Source organism: Festucalex cinctus, chromosome 12 (genome assembly GCF_051991245.1).
Source record: "Festucalex cinctus isolate MCC-2025b chromosome 12, RoL_Fcin_1.0, whole genome shotgun sequence".
Taxonomy (NCBI): domain Eukaryota; kingdom Metazoa; phylum Chordata; class Actinopteri; order Syngnathiformes; family Syngnathidae; genus Festucalex; species Festucalex cinctus.
Window position 1 is genome coordinate 26,192,372 of NC_135422.1, and position 21,563 is coordinate 26,213,934.

The 21,563-nt window shown below is 40.1% G+C and overlaps 1 protein-coding gene across 1 annotated transcript in view; it reads right to left on the reverse strand.

Moving 5' to 3' along the window:
• dicer1 (dicer 1, ribonuclease type III) overlaps nucleotides 1-21,563 on the reverse strand; it is a 419,383-nt gene that overhangs the window by 83,085 nt on the left and 314,735 nt on the right. Inside the window, exons 23-25 of the mRNA XM_077540060.1 lie at nucleotides 16,127-16,279; nucleotides 6,566-7,189; nucleotides 2,500-2,755 (exon numbers count right to left, since the gene is read on the reverse strand). Of these exons, the coding sequence (XP_077396186.1) occupies nucleotides 2,500-2,755; nucleotides 6,566-7,189; nucleotides 16,127-16,279 (1,033 nt within the window). The remainder of the gene's footprint in view (nucleotides 1-2,499; nucleotides 2,756-6,565; nucleotides 7,190-16,126; nucleotides 16,280-21,563) is intronic.

The window sequence follows — 21,563 nt, forward strand, 5'->3', positions numbered from 1 at the left end:
GTTTAATTTTATCTTCCAGGTATTTTTCTAATTTTTGATCCTGTTTCTTTTTATAAGTTGAATATGATATAATTTTCCCTCTAATTATCGCTTTCCCTGCTTCCCAGAGAAGAGATGGAGATATATTTGGAGAGTCATTTATTTCCAAAAAATCTGCCCACTCCCTTCTAATAATTTTATCAAACTCTATGTCTTTCAGTAATGAGATGTTAAAACGCCATATCGGGGGAAGTTTAAAGGTAGAGTCAATTTGTAGAGTGAGGGAGACTGGTGCATGATCACTTACAATTATAGAATGTATTTTTATAGCAGTTTTATCAACAATAGAATTATTTGTAAGGAAAAAATCAATTCTTGAGAATGATCGGTGCACCGCAGAGAAGAAAGTAAATTCCTTCTTAGTTGGGTTTTGAAGTCTCCAGCCATCGCTGAGGCCAAAATCCTCCATATATTCATCTATTACTTTAGCGGATCGTAATCGCCTTGTATATATCGTATTATTAGAACGATCTATTAACGGGTTTAAGACCGTGTTAAAATCCCCTCCAATAATAATAGTAGAATTTGTTGCTAAATCGAGTAATCGAGAGAAAAATTCATGGAAAAAATCCGGGTCAACATTATTTGGGGCATATAAATTACCAATTGTATATACTTTATTAAATATAGTTACCTGGATAATAATATATCGGCCCTCTAAATCTGTTACTATATTATTTAGAGTAAAGAATAAATTCTTATGTATAAGTATAGAGACACCTCTTTGTCTACTATTATAGGAGGCAGAGTAAACTTGACTAAAATTTTTATCTATAAATAATTTTTCTTCTGATTTTTGTAAGTGGGTTTCTTGTAGGAGACAAATATCTGCCTTAAATTTTGAGAGATGGTCTAAAATTTTTTATTCTTTTTGCCTGGGAGCGAGCGCCACACACATTCCAGGAGACCAGAACTAATTTCTGCATACAAGCAATATAGACTCAGTCTTATGTATACATCTATATAAGCTGCTTATTAATATTAACATATTGTAGAATAGCAAAAGAGTAATTAGGCAATTTATATAATTTATATAAAGAGAGAGATAACAAGTAGATAAGTGTAATAGTGAAGAAACGAGGGGGGAAGTGAGTGTGAAGGAAATCTGTGGGGGATTCAACATAACAATACACCAGTAAATAGTGACCTAAGCGAGATTATTATTTTTATTATTATTATTATTTTTATTTTTTTAAGAATATATTTTTATATTATTATTATTATTATTATTATTATTATTATTATTATTATTATATAGCCTATACATGATATAAATTCATATTCTCAGTTTCGTAACCCATTATCCATACATATACATACACATATATATACATATACATATATATACATATACATACACATACATATACATCCGTCAAATAATCACACAATACTTGGCTCTACCAATTATCAGTTAGAACAGCCAAGGGGTCGAGGTTGGGTTTCGGAATAGCTGGCCGTCGATATATAATTTATCAACGACCATCGAAGTCCGTTTACCCTCCTGTCTATTTTGTTTCATTATAGGAAACAGTACTTTTCGCCGCTCGTTTATCTCTCTTGGGAATTGATCATTCATCCCGAAAGATGTCCCTTTGAGCTCCCGTCCTTTACTTTTGACCAATTCTTTATGTTTAAAATGTCCGAACTTAGCAATAATAGGACGGGGCTTATTGCCCTTACGAGCTCCGAGCCGGTGTACACGGTGAAAAGAGATATTATTTACCGTCTCCTGAGGGATCTTTAGCGATAATGTCATAAATTTTTTTATCTCGCTCTCTGGATTATCTGGGGTATTTTCGGATATACCTGAAAATATTAGATTTTCCCGCATACTACGGGATTGAACATCTAAGACCGTTTCCTTTAGCATTTTATTTTCCTTTTTAATCGTCTCCAACTCGGCTGTGACAGCGACGAGAGAGGAGCGTAGCTCGGAATTATCTCGTTGGAGATCGCTTACCTGTTGGCTAACGAATTCCAAACTTGCCTTTAATTCTTTGACGTCCTCGAGGATAAGACAGAGGACGTCAAGTTTTTTATTTATGGAATCCAGCATACTCACCGATACGTCGGCGGTTACTAAATCGTCCGTGTCTGTTGACGAGTCATTTTTCCTTTTTTTCGAAGGATTATCACGACGAGCCGCCAGATCATCCATCGCGCAGCTATAAAAATAATCGTCAATAAAGCGTTCGAGGTCGTCCACATTGGAAAATATTTCCGATCTTTCTTAGAAAAGAAAAAAATCGAATTTATCTAATCGTTAAATTCGGGTTTAATTAGAAATATAAAGCTAATTCTATTTTAGCAGCAGGACGCCGCCATGTTAGATTTTCCCAGTCTCGCTACCGGTCTCGCGATAGTCACAGCATCTCGCTGTCCACACACGTTTTTATGTCACAGTATTTTTTAGGACAGAATGAGCATCCAAAAAAAGATCTCTTGCAGCAGTCTCACCTGTGATTGTGTTGTAATGGTAGGAAGCATGGGTAAAGGCTTGCAGTAGGTAAGCCTTGTTCTGAAATGTGTAGTTGATCTTTTGTTCAAAATTATCGAAGCCAGAGATAAGGTGGTTGAGGGTTTCCTCTGCATCTGGATGCTCCAGCATGCAGCGCGGTGGGATTTTCAACCAGCCGTAGCACAAGTCACCTGCTGATGATGTCGGGCTAAGCTGAAGTTCTTCTGTCAAGCTCCCTCTCTCAAGTGGTAAGACCTGTTTTCATAAAATAAATAAATAAATAAATAACATAAAAGAAAGACGCACATAGTGATTGAGAGAAAACCATGTTACTATGACATTCAGAAAATACTTCATGCTTTGATTGTAGTAGGTCAGTTTATTTGCCAGTTAACTAGTTTAGTTAATCGTCTACTTTAGAATTTAGGGAGTAATGTGTCTCAGTTACTGCTTTTTGAATATACATATGTAGGGGTGGGCGATCTTCCCAAAATAGAATATCACGATGTTTTTAATTACATTATTATTATTACTACATCGCCGCCATCCAATCTACGACTCCCGTGAATCCGCGCTGGCCATCAACAGCAAAGAGACGAGAACAAAACTAAACAAATGACACATCCGCCCTCCCCCGTCTTGTGTCAAAGTAGTTGTTCCCACTGATTCTTTTAATTTTTTTTATCCCCTACCGCGAGTCCCTTTTTCAATAAACGCATGAAGAAGACACGTGTGTTTTTGAGTTTTAGAAAAAGGTTTTGAAACAAGAAAATGAATATTTATGGCATATAAACAAAAGAAAAGCCAGAACACGTTCACATTCTGCAATGGTGCGTTCAATGACCACACACAGTAGGAATTCTCAATACACATAAAAAAGCTCAAATGACTGATGAATGTTAATGTTTTTTTCGGTTTTCTTCCACGTTTGAAGTTTAAAGTCATGGTAGGGTTAGGTACAAGGAATATTTTTGAAAAATGGCCACTTTTATGTCGTAAAAAGTAATAAGATCCCACGGCAATTCGCGACTGGCTAAAATGAGTTAAAGGAAACACGAGCAATATGAACAAACACTTCCAGCGTCTTTGCCCTGATGTACACAGAATTTTTTGTATAATATTATTAATAGAGATAGACCGATAATCGGTCGGGCCGATAATCGGGGCCGATATTTGACATATTGGTACATATCGGTATCGGTCTGTTTTATTAATCTGACGGCCGATATGAGCGATCCATTTAAAACTCCGTCTTTTCGCTTCGAATGCAGCCCAGAGCGTCTCTGTCTGTTATGGAGTCCAACTCCAGCAATGTAACGCCCATAGCAGCATTTGATTGGTTAGCCGTGCAAGAGCCAGAACCAATCAGTAGTGTATGCCTGTATCACAGTAGCCGGTCACACACGCACCCACGGACACAACGCGACAGACACATGCTTCGAAGGTAAGTTAAAAGAGAAGAGACTCCGCCGATCGTTTCACCATGATAAGCTAAACACATTGAATTATTTTGTGTATTAAATGCACTATATGAATGGAGCTGCATTGCCTTGCATTGAATCCCCGCTAGCTAACAGTGGTGTGTTCAGCTTAGCATGTAGGCTAACACCCAGTAGTTAATTCGCTACTTGAACTACTCGGGGAGGGAATCACACACATTTTCACTTAATTAAGTAAATAATGTTTGTTAGAAAGGTTCCAAATATTAACAGTTGTCATTATTATATTGTCTAGTTCCATGTTAAGAGTAGAGTAATGTCATTATATTTACCTCTCGTGACGCACACATTGCATTCTGGGTCACGTCCACTACTTGTTGCATAGCGGTTATTATGCAGTGAGATGCCACAGTGACACTAAATAGCGTTTAGTTACTTTATATTGTGTTTATTTGTCGCACTGGTTTGCCATTGTGTGCCTTAAGCTTCGACGTCGATTTGATTGACAGCTCGTTGTGCACCTCGTTAAAGTCCGCTCCGTAACTAATTAAGTGTCTCAAACACCGTTTAACTACACGAACGTGTTCTCTTCCGTATGTTTGGCATTAGTAGAGAAGTGCACTAAAGTATAGTGTGCTTATTTGCTCGTTTTGTCTCTCTTTTCACGTCATGTCTGCTGTCAGTTGGGACATTATGCTCTCAATGGATGCCACTAATATGTAACATCTACGGCCGTAGTCGGCTGCAATTAATGTTCAGTGATGTAATTTCGTTACGTGCCTCATACTTTGAATAATGAGCTCATGTTTGGTGTGTTGTATAACTTTCTCATGTGTTAGTAACTATTCATGTGGACAGCTAAGACAGTGCTTGTTAATGTGAATTGTGCCATTAAGTGATACAGTACAGTACAGTAGTGAGAGAATAGTGGGCCCATATACACACACGTGTCTATAAGTGTAAAACACATTAAACAGCAGAAAGTGGCAGCGGTCCACCGCAACAATGTCTGTTTAACCAAGTTATTCTTACTATTATTATAACCAAGTTATTTTACTCTACCTTTTTCTGCGTTGATTGGGGCATCCTAAGTGGCAGTAAACTACATGATGAAGTGTCTTTTGACAGTTCTCTTGTAGAGAGGAGTAGCATGATATTGCTGTTCTCGATTTAAGATCCTCAGCTTATCAAAACTGTCTATATGGTAACAATAACAATAATTATAATAAGGTCTACAAGAACTGTATGGTGTTCAGGGATGAATAGTTTTTCTCATGGAATTTTTTTAATTTTTTTTGCTGTAGTAATAAGTAATGCCACAGCTGATGCACATTTTGAATGACAGGGTTCCTCCTATTACTTTAAAATAAAAATAAAAATATAACATTTATAGAATAAAACTACAAGTATCCCAAATGCTATAAAAGGTAATGTCACATTGGCCCCCACATTTAACTCCCCCCGCCACCAACGTCTTATTGCAGATAGAAGGATGTAAAATGAAAAGTGCAGTGTGAGAATCCATTGTAAAGAACGGTTAGGGTTTGCATTATTCAAAAATTTGGTGCCAACATTTTAACTTTTACTGCAAATGAATATCGGCTTCAAATATCGGTTATCTGCCTCCTTGACTACCGATAATCGGAATCGGTATCGGCCCTGAAAAAAGCATATCGGTCTATCTCTAATTATTAATATTATTATTATTATTATTATTATTATTATTATTATTATTATTATTATTATTATTATGTGTATATATATTACAGTACCGCATAGTGTTAAAACTCGTTACACAATGCAATTTTTGCTCAGAAGCAAAATAAAGTGAATTTTGGGGGAAAAAATTGTTCTCTTAAATGCACAAATCACGTACCGAAACCGTGGCCCAAAAACCGAGGTACGGACTGTACCGTGGGCTACCTGTACCGTTGCACCCCTATATATATATATATATATATATATATATATATATATATATATATATATATATATATATATATATATATTAGGGCTGGGAATCTTTGACTGTCTCACGATTCGATTCGATTACGGTTTTTTGGGTCTACGCTTAGATTCAGAATCGATTTTCAATTCTCGATTCAAACGATTTTCGATTCAAACTTATTTGATTGACAAATGATTTCTACTTCAATTTACAGATATGCACAACATTGTTATGATCTTCTACTCCAGTTTGCTTTGCAAGACAAAATGACAAATAGAGACATTAAAGTGTCTTTTTTTGTTTTGTTTAAACATTTAATTTTTTATTGTAAGTGCCTTTTTCCACAAAAACAGCATGTGGGCTACAACTGCCTTTTCCCCTTCTTCTTCATTTCTAATTTACATAAAATCGATTTTTGGATTTTAATATCGATTCCATTAATACATGAGAATCTCGATTCTTTTATATATATATATATATATATATATATATATATATATATATATATATATATATATATATATATATATATATATATATATATATATATATATATACACACACACACACACACACATTCATAGCGGGATACCAACATACCAGCATACCAATTTTGTCTAGGCAAGAACTGGAACTCTGGAACTCATATAAGATACACAAGAGTAATAGTCAGCTCACCTTCAGGCCCAATGAGCAAAGGAACATCTGAGCAGCTCTCTCTCCACAGCTGGTCAGATAGCAACCAAGCAGAGCCTCAACACAGTCAGCGATGCTCTTATCTGCTATGCACTGCTCTGTGTGCAAGTCGTAAGAGATTGACTGCTTTCCAAGCTCGGTGCCGTAGTTGTCCTCTGACGGATTCCAAAAACCCACCACAAAGTCATCCTCCTCACCTGCCTTGCTGGGATCCAGGTAACACATAGCGTCCCATGAGCTGTAGTCAAAGTCCTCAGCTGAAGATACGGTGGGTAGTGGCTCTGAGTGGTGCTGGGTTGAGGGATATGGGGGTTTTGGGGGGGCTTTCCATTCATATGGGGTCTCCATGGTTGGTGATGGGCCTGCGGCAGGGGTTAGAGATGGCGGGTAGCTGCTCAGAGAGATCTTTTTAGCAAATGCACCAGATCCTAGCAGCATATTGTCGATGAATTTGATGTGTTCCTTATAGTACTCTAAATCATCCTCCATGTTGACCTCATCTTTTTGCTCATTCTTTAAAAGCAGGTCTCCCTCATCATTGACCTCGGTCATCACTTCACCACAGTCATTACCAGAACGCCCATTTGACAGAAGCTCTTCTTTGGCCTAAAAATGAAGGAAGGCAGAAATCGTATAAGAATAAGACGCATAAACAAATATCCAAAACCATCCCACCATTACTATAAACTGTAATAGAACTGTCAAAATTAATTGATTAAAGGTGTATTCAAGGATCCTTTGTCTCTCCGTCTTCCGGGTGGATCATCTTAACAATTGGTTCTCGATCCCGTCAATCAATCTGCCGTAACGACCTCGTGCGTGCTTGTTCTTAGCTGAGCATGCGCACCCGCCCCTGGTCCCACCCCCACGGATGAGCAAAGAGCTGATAGGATGTCTGCCATGCGCATTTTTTAAATAGTGACAAACGGACGTTTGGCTTCTACTTTTTGAGGAGATACTTGAATACACTTTTAATTGACAAGTAATCAATTATCAAATTAATCAATAACTATTTTAAGAATCAAGTACAGGTAGTCCTCAACTTAAATCGAATCATTACATTTTGTTTCAAAATTAAATTTTATCAAATTTTTTTATAAAAATTAAATATGCAAAAAGATGTAACAAATTAAACTTTATACCATATATACTTTCAACACAGTACTTAAAAAAAAAAAACACATTAAATTACATCATCCATCCATCATCCATTATCTGAACCACTTTTCCTCACAGTAGAATGATTAAATTAAGTTCTTACGCAGTACAATGCAATGAAAAAATGCTTATTGTACATAGATGGTGGATGAGTTATTGAGTTGAGTTTATGTGAGGTTGCTGAAGTGGAAGGCATTACTTATTGGGTGTAATGGTCTTAGGGAACTATGTTTTCCGACTGTCCGTGATGTGCACATGAATGTGTATGATGGAGTCAAGATGCCGACCACCGAGTCAGATTCAAGTGATTTAGAAGCTGAAGAGAAATTCTACGTTTTGCTACTACGCTGATAAAGAAGACGACTGAGGGCTGCTTTTCATGAATATCCCCCAGAAGAGCCTCTGAAATGTACTCAGTACTCAGTGTGGCGCCAATATTGGGTGCATGAAGAGTGAGTGCGCCGTAGCCACTGGCCGTGGCTCTTGCTGTGCCGTTCGTCGCCGGACATAGAGATAGTTAAAATGTGCAAAAGGCGCGGTGCTGCTCGGCGGGTTTGTGGCAGCGAGGGGCACTATAGTACAATATTGTACCATAATGTATGATTCTTTAGATAATCAAGCACTACACTGTAGCCACCTTGCCGTTAACAGCACCAGCACAGGTCTTCATAATATACCCCACCCCCAACCCCTCCTCAGTTTATTTAACCCCACAATACACACTACATCCTGGAGCAGCTCGACTACACCTACTGAACGGTTTGGGTCCTGAATATATTCAAGAAATGCTGATTAAATACAAACCCAGCAGGGCTTCTCAGATCTAGACTTGAGCCAACTATTGGAACCCAGAGTTCGAAGTTAACATGGTGAGGCTGCATTTAGCTGTTATGCTGCACACAAATTGAATAAGCTGCCAACAGAAGTGAAGTCAGCCTCCCGTGTAAATGCTTTTAAATCCATGTTGAAAACTTTGTTTTTATATTGGTGTGAAGTGACAAGAATCGATGAATCTTTGATTGATTAAACCAGCATCTACATCATCCTTTCGGTAGGGATAAGTCATCTACAGTAGCCGAGTTTACATGAAGACTTTAGTCATTCCGATTGAAATCATTCCAACTGACAATCTCTGGTCACTTGTTTACATGTGACGTGATCCATTCCGATCTGCCATTTATATGCTCCCCTCATTTAATAGGATCAGGCCCACGGCAGTCGTAGAGAGGCACGGACATCGAGGTCATTCGTCATTTAGCACAGTAGTTGAAGCAACATCTGGATAAAAACAAGTTTAAAGTACAGTACATTAAAACAAGTTTTCCCCTCGCGCAAGCTCTTGGGGAGACCGCCATTTTAGTGGGTGGAAACGACAACCTCATGATGCATTTACGTCAAGACAGAACATACGCATACCGCACTCAGCCTCGCCATTCTGAATGAAGTGAAAACATGATGCTCATTCGGATTGGCGAAAGAAACATACCACCCCTGTGATTCCGAATGAAATTCCATTCGAATTCAAGCCTTTTACTTCCGATTGAGGTGTTTTATTTGGAGCATTTTAATTCTGTTTGGCCCGTCGACTTAAAGATCACCTGAAATGAGCTTTTAGCAATGACACCAACCATCCTCTGGGCGTCCTAATACTGTATCAAAAGAAATGTTCACGAAATTGTACCTTGTTGTAGAGTCGCAGTCTCCACGAGGAAGATCCTTTTATCCTAGCATCAAACGAGCGGATTCTGATGTGAGTGGCCAAGGCTCGCCAGACTTCCGTGTGTTTTTGACTACAAAATGAGTTGGGTGTGGCCAAGTCTCATCTTTTCCGTGTGCTCCTGTTTACAAACGGAGTCTTCACGTCTGCACCTGAAGGAATATTGGCAATGCTTTTCTTTCAATAGTTGTTACCGATCCGTGGTAAGTGAAAGATGTTCTGCTCACAATGCCCATTTTTCGGGTGCAGCTACTGCGATTGAAACCCCCGTACCGGTCGAACCATAAGTCCTACGGGGAAAATGAACACATCCCCGGAACCAGGTCGACCTCGTCTTTCCATCGTCGTCAGTGTCGGCCCTCCAACGACCGTCCAGTCCGGAGATACGGGGCTGCAAAATCGGCCACCTGGACTCTCGGGAGATAGTTGACACCCCCGTACCGGTCGAACCATAAGTCTTACGCGGTAAATGAATACATCCCCATAAACGGCTCGACCTCGGCTTTCCATCAGCGTCGGTGCCGGCCCTCCACGACCCTCCGGGCCGGAGATAAAGGACCGCGAAATCGGACACCCCACTCTAATACGATTTGGGAGTTGCTTGGTCAAATTTAATGCATAAATACAGTCCAACCACAAGCCTTTCTGTGGCAGAAGAAAAATATTTTTGTTGTCCTCTGCACAATCTGGTTCAGAGCAGTTCCTATGGGGTTGTTTTGCTCTCATGCTGTCCTCCTGCTGCTACTGCTGTTTGTTCGTGGGTTGGAAATCTCCGGCGGCGGGTGGGATTGAAAATTGTGAGGGTGGAGTTTGCGCTGAGCTAGTGACGTGTAAAACCGACCTGCTAAAACAGCCCATTTGAGAGTGCGATTTGACCTACTTTGATACAAACAGCCACAGAAAAGGGAAACATGGATCGTTTATCTTACAATTTGGGGACTTTGTAAGGCTGTAGCAAGGTATATTTATGACCAAAACCCCCCAAAAGTGTACATTACATATAAGGGGACCTTTAATTCTAATCAGAATACATGGCTCCATGTAAACCAGGCTAATGATGGATGTCAGATCAACGATGGACAAAGGAAGATAGAGGTGACCACCTGTTTGAAGGAGAAAACCGGTATGCTCCACCCCTTGAAATGACACCTTTCCCTTGGGGAAAAGGTGGCCCCTCCCTTTTGGATTATCTACAGATAAGGTACAAGAAGGAGACTCAGTACGTGGACCAACAGCGACACCCTTTGGAACTCCGAAAGACAAAACCTAGGATTCTTTACAACAAACCCTTTGAAGTGTATGAGATGGCTCAGAAGAAATTTTAATGTTGTTTTGAACAATATAATATACACAACAAAATGAGCGGCTTATCGAATCAAAACATGTTAACCGAGCATTTCATGATTTATAAATTACCCGTGCAAAATCTGCCCAGTGATGCACTCCTGAATCAGATATGACGTCAGCAAACCACGGCGTCTCTGCTGGCTGGCTATTCGTATGCGTTTTATCGCCACCTGAATTTGTATAATGCCGTTGCGTTGCCGGTTTTTGTTCAAACCGTCGGGAGGATGGCTTAAGCCTGTTTTGGTTTCCCAGAGATGCGTTTTTATGAAAAAAAATGTAAACCTAGAACGGTCCTTGCTACCGATTTAAAGCCATTCAGAAAAGAGAAAGAAACGGGTAACAAGCTCAACTAATAAACACACAAGAGTGCGCGCACGCACGCACACAGTCTACTCATAAAAGCTTACAATCTCAAACAGTAACCGTGACAGAAACACAGAATGGGTCATCTTCATCCTTATTCCCTACCTCCCTCCATCTATCCATCCATCCATCCTTCTTCTTAACCGCTTATTCCTCATATTCCATTTGAGCAGCAAGCAATTTGCCATGTCACTCTGTTGATGGTATAAATGCTCGGCCGCTGTAGGTCACATTCGATTTCCTCATAATCAATGTTCCCTCTCCCGCATTCACATCAATTTATTGAGCGTTCCTTGGATTACGTTCCTTGGATTACGGTGAGCAACATCCACAGACTTATATATGAAGGGACTCACAATGTCACATTCACTATAGTGAGAAGTGAAGCCACCGGCGGCGGCCATCTTACGTTATCACCCACTAAGCCCACCAAACTTGTAAAAATTGATTTTCCCGCAGCGTTTTCATGTTATTTACTCTTTATGGTGAAAATGTTAGTTTGTGGCGTATGGTTGTACCATTATGTTTGCAAGAATAACTACATGTTCATTTCATTTAATTGCATTGCATTTATACATTTTCTCTTACAAACTATATCTTATGTTGCTGGGCTATTTTCCTCTCGTCCAACACCGGACCAGAACTCGTGTCACAGAACGCTGTCAGGGGTAAGTCAGTGATGATCGCACACTGAAGGTGAGGATGAAATTGATTGATTGATTGATTGATTGATTCATGTTAAAAAATCCGAACAATCTCTTTAAGTTTCAAAACAATTTGTATAAATATGGACCCACATCATCCACTCAAAAATAATGGAAAACATGTCATTTATTAAAACGTGAAAATTTCTGAAACATGTGAAAAGCCTCATTTAAAAGATTGGTAAACTACGCCCATATTTGGACTTCCTGAATGGATCAGTTTGCGTGTCGCTGCAGTCTCGTCAGTGTTGAGTGTGAGTTTGTGTAATCTAATGCAGTGGTCTCCAACCACCAGGTCGCGGACCGGTACCGGGCCGTGGGCCCACTTTGGACCGAGCCGCGGCGGGCCGCACAGTTGAAAGAATAAAAAAACTGACTGTACTTTCGGTTAATTGAATAGCCGAGGCTTTAAAACGTTTTATTTTAAAAAGTGACCGGATTCTCTCTGTTTACGACTGACTCTTGAGGCATGTCAAGATGCCAATTATATCAGTTGTGTAGCGCTGATGCTAATCGATCGACAAGTTATCAAAATGTGTAAATAACAGACATATTCATATAGTTACATTATTGTTACATCTACAAAATACCCGAGTTTTTGTGTTGCTAGTATCATTCATATGCATTACGATTAGTGACCTCACCATATTAAAGCATTGTTTTACCCCTGTTATGGTGTTTGTGCTGGTACTCAACTCTCCACTCAACTTTATTTATAAAGCACTTTAAAACAAGCATTGCTGTATACAAAGTGCTGTACATGAAACAGAAATCGGTCGTGCAGTAAAGAATAAGATAATATAAAAACAACAACAAAGCAAACATTTTGAGTACCGTATACATTTTTTGTATACAAGTAAATCAAGTTTGCATCAGTAAATTAATAAGAAGTAGGTGAGTGAATAAATAAATAAATAAATACATAGATAAATAGAATACACATCAGATTCATAACACAAAATACAGCACACACCGCAAAACACCAAAAACAATGTTAAGTCCCATGGTGTGCCAAAAGCAAAAGAATACAGATGGGTTTATTAAATGTGTTTTAAAAGTAGATGAAAAAGGGATTACCTAATTGTCATGACTGTTTTGTTTGTGTCTAGTGTCTGATTTGACATGACTGCGTTTTGTTTGTGGCAAGTGTCTGATTTGAACTGATGCAATGTGTAGCGATAATTGGGTCGTCTTTTGGACGAATTAATAATCTGGACGTTACAGAGGTAAATTATATCTACCTCGATAACCTCTAGGGGCACCACGTTGGCTTTGCTTTGGGTTAACAGGAGCAAACAACGACCAAAATCCTTTCTTCATCAGTCATTTATAATCTAAAGTCGCCACACTCGATATTCAGTGGTTCGTTGTACTAACAAAAGAATAATAATCCACTCGGAAACACAGATGATTTAGGCGGAGTTAATAAAACATGCATTTATTCACGATTGCTACACTACAGAATCAAAACACTGCCTATCTACCGTCAGAAGAAAAGAAATAAAATAAAGCTAATGAAAATAAGGAAGGAATGCGAATGAATAAGGAAACAGGGAAAAGAGAAATTTGACCTGCCAGATCTGTGATATGTTTCAAACGTAAGTTGCGCACAGTGGTACCGATTTGGGGAACGTGGACTTACGAGAATAGGTGTTGCGTCAAAAGCGAACAGAAAAGGCGGTCCTTTTAAAAGGGGGAAAAATAGTCAATGTTCGTTGAAAAAGGCAAAAAATAAAAAAAAGGGGCTATTCCACAGGTGAGCGAGGAAGCCGCTCGGGGGCTGACGTAGTTGCGCGGCTCGTCCCTTGATTGGTCGGCGACTCGGCGAGGTTGATTCTCCGGCGAGGTTGGTTCTGCTGGACAGCTGTCCGACTCCAGGTGTTGGAGCTCGGTCCGCTACGTGCCTGCGTACGGGGAAGGCCAGCCGTTGGAGGTGAGCTAGCACCGCGGCGGAGCGCCACCGAATAGCAGGTGAGGTGCTGGGCGGCTTAGGTGCAACAACCTTGAGTCCGGCGGTACGTGGCAAGTGTACCCCGGAGCCGCTGAGCTCGCCGCTGGCGGGCAATCACCGATGGGGAAAAAAAACAAGGAAAAAAGGGAGTAAAAGAGTCTTTGGGGTCAGCGTTGTAGTTTGCACCTGCTTTGGCGTGGCGTGGAGCGAGTGTCTGCTCTCGGCAACGGTTGCTGCCAGGGACAAAAGGGGCCACGTGTTTAGCAAGTTTCTTGGAACAAAGAGTTGAAGCAGGCTGGGAAACTTGCAGGTACTTAGCCTGAGGATGATGATGTTGGAAGAGGAAGAGGCAAAAGAGAGAGAGAGAGATCCTCTCGTCTTTTTAAAGTCTGTGGGCGGGGCTTCAGTAGGGGGTGGCACACCCTTTCTGTTTGCTCGCGCAGACTTAAAAAAAATTATTAAAGGGATTAATAATTTGGCATTAAATTTGGTCAGTCTGGCAAATCAGTTTCCCCACACCACCCGTTTAACACACATCGTAATTAATGCATCATAAACTAACTTGTGAGGTAACTTCTACTTGTCTAATCTGACTGAACTGAAAGATATTGATTACCTTTCATTCTTTATGGAGTACAAATGAAATAGGACATTCATACACACGAAGACATAACATGAATCATTCGTAGTTCAGTTATCTGTCAAGAATTATCATGGTATAAATGTGTAACATGTGGTTACTTATATGAATTGTCACTAAGGATAGTTCCAAGTTTCACCACTTGACGGTGCTGTTGCTCCATCTAGACGTTCCAGGAGGGCCCCCCCTGGAAGGGCGAGACGCCAGAATATCCTTTGTGATTGATAAGTGGTCATGAACATTCCTTTGATCAGTCGTTTGTGTATTCCAAATCATTGGAGCCATTTGCTCGGGCTCCGAGATGGCGGGCTTGAATACACTCCTTCGGCAGACACATAAATTCCTTTGTCACCTGGTCAGCGGCTTCAAAAGAGCTTTGTTGGTGGTTGGGTGACCACCTGCAGAGCTAACCAAACTTAGATCCTGTCTGGGCTTTGGAATTTTTATGCAACTGCAGAGAATTTACTTTAGAAGAAGCAAACCAAAAAAAATTAGAGTGTGGACTGGGCCATACGCCATAGTTGTTACAAATGTCATGACTGTTATGTTTGGGGCAAGTGTCTGATTTGAGCCATCAGCGTGTAACCAGCAACTAGTTTCAACTGGTCGGAAGCTATGTGATGTCTGAAGCTATGTGATGTCAGGAATCTTTAATCTCTTTATCTGGTCAGAAGCCAATCAGTTTTACCCCGTGTCAGTCAGCAGCGAATCAGATAAAGCCATTTCAGTCTTGTTTCAGGACCTATCAGGGTTACCTGCATGTCTGGCCGGAGCCAATCAGATCCATTTGCTCACTATATAAGTCTGACAGAGAAGTGTGTTGGTGCCGAATTATTCATCTGTCCATCTGGCCACCTGCTCATCACTCCCAAAACCATATTTATATATCGGTATATATATTTTTTATTTTATTTTTATTTTTTATGCTCGGGCATACAGAAGGCTTTGATGCAGCTTCTGACCTGAAGAGGTCACTTAAGGCAATGGTAGTTATCACAAAAAACGTCCAGCAGGTGGCAACAGAGTAAAAGAGATCAGCCAGGGCCATTTCCAACAAGCTCATTTTCCCAGTGTTTTCAACAGGTTTGTGAATAATAATTAAACTTAGTTAAATTCTAATGCTAATTGTTGCAAAACGGAAATAGATACAAATACCCTTTTTTTCCTGATGAAAGAAGAGTAATCTTTCAGTCAATTTACCATTTATTTTGGTAGGATGCATGTTTTTATAGCAATAGAAAACAATATACTGTGGGCCTTGCAAAATCAGTCAAAATACAGAAAAACAGCCGAGAGCGAAGGGGGGTGCTTCAGTGAAAACGGCTGGGAGCGAATGAGTTAAAAAGACAGTGAATGTCTTGAAAGCTGTGTAGGGAGTAACAAGTGAACGGTGTTGCAATCATGTAATGCATAAATTATCACAACCTGCAGTGTCACATTGCAACACAATTAAGAGTGTGATTAGAGTGCGAGTCACCTTAAAGAATAACCAGACTAAAAATCATTACCTTTCACATCATGATGACTACGGAACATGGCTGGGAGGTCATTCAATCGCTCTCTCTCACCCAGGGGATTAATTTAATTCAATTACCAAAAGAAAAGAAAAAAAGGAAGTACACTGAGCCTTGATGGAAGGTATACCAGTATGCAATCCACTGACCTCATCTGAATCCAATTTGTCAGAAATGCTTTTGTCTTGGTTGACCACATAGCCAGGAGGCAGCCAGTTGACGGGGGGATCAAAGATGGACACCACCATCCTGCTGGGAAGCCCTTTCTTCTTCCCTAAGCGGTAAAGGTTACAGTTGCTCACCTAAAAATTGGGCAGGCAGGAGAGGACATGTCATCAACAGTAATTGTAATGTACCATTTAATTTCTGATGAAAATTATGTAATCCGGACTTTCGGTCGGAACACCGTGCAATGGCTGCGTGTTGAAAGAGCTCCCGACAGAACCAGTTAAGTTTAAAAAATTCCCCGATTCAAACGAAGAAAATCTAGTCGACAATAATTTGAGAACGCAGGGGTGAGAGAACTACCAATAATTTGAACTGAAGGAGTAGAAAAGAGTGCGGTGGGAGGAAATACACCGGGCGGGAGCACTAACGACACAGTGCTAACGGGCAACGACGGTGATAAGGCAAACTATGGACGGGAAAATGACGGATGTGGAAATAATCTTGCGCGAAATAAGGGATTTTCGCCGAGAGAACAAAGAACAATTTGATATCCTCAAAAAATATATTTTGAAGGCGAACAAGAGATTGGACGAAGCTGAAGAGTGAATCGGAAAAGTGGAGGAAAGGGCCCAAAACACAGAAGTAGTGGTAGCAGAAATGCTAAAGCTACACGCAAACATGGAAGATAAACTGCTGGATTTGGAGGGTCGCTCCCGGCGTGAGAATCTGAGGATTTATGGAGTTCCGGAAGGTGCCGAGGCAGACTCGCCGACCATGGTCGTGTTTGTGGAAAAGCTACTACGGGAAGGACTTGACGTGCCGGAGAGTGACCTGGATTTAAACATTGAAAGGGCGCACAGGTCAGCTGGGCCGCAACCACCGGACGAAGCGCCACCGCGTTCCATTATCGTTAAGTTCCTGAGCTTCGTGACTAAAGAGACGTCAGTTTGCTGAGGTTCGAAAGGCCCTGAAGGAAGATCACATCCCATTTCAGACCCTCTTCCCTGCTAGACTGAGAGTCAGATACAAGGATGGGACCAAAACATATGACACCATTGAAGAGGCAACCGAAGACATGTCAAGAAGAGGATACAACGTGACGGTCATCAAACCCCCCTAAAAGACAAGATAAAACTACAAAAACCAGGACTGTTAGAGGAGGTTATACAATTACTGGAATCTACTACTTGTAAGAAGATTGTTTCTAAATTGTATAAGGGCATAAGAGCATCAAAGGTGGAAAACACAGATTACATAAAGCAGAAATGGGAAAAGGAAGGGAATGTTGTGATTGATAGATCATGGGAGAGGATCTGTCACTGGCAATGGAATACAACTGGGTCGAAAATTTGGCGGAAATTCTGCTGGAAGAATGTTATGAGAGCTTTTATTACACCAATCCAAAAAAAGATACCGGGACACTGGAGATGCCTGTTGGAGAGACTGTGGGACAAATGGAGCAATGAATTTAAGCGAGAATGTATGTACTTATGCGATTTGAAAAAGGACAGCTGGTCTATGAATGACAGGAAATTGTTTAATATAATATTCAAATTGAAATAGAAAGGGTGAATGAAAATAAATTCCTTGGAGTTGTTATCGATGATAAATTATGTTGGAAGCCACACATAGAATCTGTTAAAAGGAAAATGTCAAAAATTATAGGGATACTCTATAAAAGTAAGGATGTTTTAAACATGAAATCATTATACAGTGATACCTCGGCTTACGAACGCTTAAGCTCACGAACTTTTCGCCTCACGAACATTAACACTTCAAACCCAGGGTTTTCCTTACCCCTCCCCAGTCCCCAGAAGTGAGCCAAATGGCACTGTGTTTTGTGTATCAACAACCCAGTGGCCTACAACTAGGCACCTTTGTTTTACAAGTGCAGCCATTACCTGCCAGATTAGCGGCTTCCAGGCACACCCTGCTAAATAACGACCTCTTTGCAAGTGAACTGAATATTCAATGAGTTCTTTGTCACCACATGATTGAGTGAGCAGCAGCTGCACCCATCACATAATCCAATCACATATGCAGAAAAGAGGTGTAGCAGTGCCACTTATGCTCAGATAACTTCCACAATTCTTGATCAAATCTGTAATAAAACCAATAAAACCAAGCCAAATGGCTTAGCCTCAGGGATTAAAGTGTTAAATTCGCGAGTATATAGTCTCTGCTGACGAACTAGTTTTCGGCGGACGAACCAAACCACGCAGTCGAACAGCACCACGGTGGCGGCCACGAGAAGCTGACGCACGCTCACGGCGTCCCAATTCGTCACCCCCTTTCTTTTAGTGCGGACGCGGTTTGTGTTTGATAGACATTTTGGACCATATTGAGTGTACTTTTGCTATTATGGGACCGAAAAAGACCCCACCACAGGCTAGTGTTAAGCCTAATGCTACGTTCTCGCCAAAAGCGAGGGACGGCAGCGCGTTTGCATTGTAGTCAATGGAGTTCGCGCCACTAAAAAAAGCGAAAGTGCTATCACGTACCTCAAAAAAGGAGAAAATAGTGCCACGACAGTTTAGTCCCAGGAAAGAGGTGAAAGTAGTTGGCGGTGCTCACTTTTTGTTGACTCGCTAAAGTGCTCCACTTCCTTGTTCACCAAGGGACACACCTCCTCCGCTCCAGTGAGCACGAAAGTGCGAATGAGCCGCAACCGTTCCATAAACACTCTACGCGGTGAAACGCTCACGAATGAAGTAAATCTACCATTGCTACCATCCTTAAGAACTACCAACACAAAGGTAAATAAAACGACTTTATTATACAGTACAGTTTATTTCTTTAATTACAATACAATAGCACATTTATTATACATAAAATAAGGTATATTTTTGTGTAGTTTTAAGGCTTATTTAGTAGAAAATTATGTTTTATAGGGACCTGGGAACGGATTATTCTCATTTTAATGGTTTCTTATGGGAAATAAATGTTCGGAAGACAAACTTTTCGCCTTACAAACTCTTTCTGGGAACCAATTATGTTCGTGAGCTGAGGTATCACTGTATATATTATATAGTTCACTATTAATACCATATTTGACCTATTGTGTGGAATTCTGGGGAATGGCATATAAAACAAATACTAACACCGTTTTCAAATTGCAAAAGAAATCTATAAGAATTATTAATCGATCAAAATATACAGAACCAACACATCCACTATTTATTAAATTAAATGCAATTAAATTTTATGACTTGGTGGATTTTAAAATAGCACAAATAATGTATAAAATTTATAACAATTTACTCTGCCACAGTACTCAGAAGTTGTTTGAAATTAGACACAGTCCTTATGATATAAGTGTCTACAAAAAACCCAAAACAAGAACAAATATTAAGCAAAGGTGTGTATCTGTAAAAGGTGTTGATTTGTGGAATCATTTGGGAATTGATCTGAAAAATTGTGACTCACTTCTGGAGTTTAAAAAAATATTTAAAAGTAAAGTTCAAAAAAATTACCTATGTCAGACCAGAATATGAAAATTGTATATGTGAGTATGTGTAAATGATTTAGATATGTATTATGGTATACGTTTAGGAAAGCAAGAAGGAATGTGGCAATTACAGGGGTATTTCCATCCTCTCAGTTGCTGGAAAGATAATGGCACATATAATCTCAATCGCCTAAATGAGAAGATTTGTCCTCAAATCCTACCTGAGACCCAGTCCAGATTTTGAAGAAACAGAAGCACTATTGACATGGTGTTCAGTCTTTGTCAAATCCAGGAGAAATGTAGGAACCAAAATATGGAACTACCGTATTTTCACGACGTTAAGGTGCACTATTATAAGGCAACATAAGGCACACCGTATTATAAGGCGCAGGCACGGGCAGACGTGTGGCGCTCACGAGACAGTGAGCACCAGTGAACACTTTCATTACTGTAAGCAGAAGATCTCGCTTACCCACTTTCAACTCGCAGATACAGGCAAGTCATTCCTCCATGTCATGCACAATCACGGTGTCACGGCAAAATTAAATCACTAAGTAGCAACAAACTAGAACACACTACCAAAACCAATACAACAACTAGACCACTAACTAGCAGACTAATTAACACAGAACATGCATTTTAAAGACCCTTTCAATCGTCAGTGGCACAAAGCATGCTGGGAGCGCCTCCAAGCTCCCAGTGACGCTACACATGGTAGCATGCCATTACCAGTATGCTTAAACATACGCTAGCACATGCTAGCGCTAGTTTTTAAAAAGGCAGAGAGCAATAACAATGTACTCACGTTGCTTTTGATCAATCACAAATCCCTCAAAGTCCTCCTCTTTTGTATCCGAAACTGGGCAAGTTTTCCATCAAACACGTCAGGCTCTGTGTGATTGTGAGTCAGTATCGTAGTGCGGCTCCTCGGAAATGATGGCTTTTGCGTTCGCCCAAGCATTCACGATCTATTGATAAATTGTGGCATAAGTCTCACGGCGCTGCCTCCCAGTCTTGGTAAAGCTGTGTTCGCCATGTGTCATCCAGAGCTCCGACTTCTTTAGTAACTTGACTTTGAACGCCTTGTTTACACAGATATCCAGCAGTTGAAGTTCCTTCCTCGTTGAAAATCACCCTCCCCACGCTCGCTGATCGGGTCATCTTCGCATATTTGTGTCAATCAAACAATTAACTTTAAGTGGCTCGTTACGCTCTAAAACAAGCACAAAAGAAAAAACAAAAAGAGGACACATGCTCACTGAACATGCATGCTTTAGCTCCATGGCAGAAGTTACTCGAACACAAGTCATGGAGAGGAGAAAACGCCTTCCCCCTTCTTTTCATGTATCCTTCCGCCAATCACGCTCATTTACAATACTGTAGTTCAGAACTCCCAAAGCAGAAACAAAACAGATCGCCAAATATACCAATGTGAAAATAAATCCTCTTACATGTCGACGGGAAATCCTCCCACACAGAAAGAGATAAAGATCAAATATTCTCTCGCCTCCAGTGTTAATTTAATTAATTTTATCGACTAGCAAAGGCTTGTAATATTTCAGTTGATTTGTAATGAATCAAGAATATATTAGTCCAGGGGCCAAAGTCCAAAATTGGACTTATCGGTACCACTCAAGGTGGCAAAATCTAGTAACCTTTTTTTTTTTTTTTTTAAAGGTACATGTCTCTAGATTATTTTTTGATAACCCGTCCTAAGTGGTAGCTTTGTCACCTTTAAGCACATGAATTTAATCTGTCCATTTGACAAATTGGATTCTTGGCGTTGGTGCATATCCTATTTAAAGCTTATTTTCAGATGCTTCTCTATCTTTTAGACAAGCATATTTGGTAACATTTTAAAGGGTGAATTCATAGCTTTAGTTTGAACCCATTTTTACACCTGTCTCACAAATATAGGGATAATAATAGGTCGCACGGACTCTTCAAAGTGTCAACAATTAGTTTCCTAC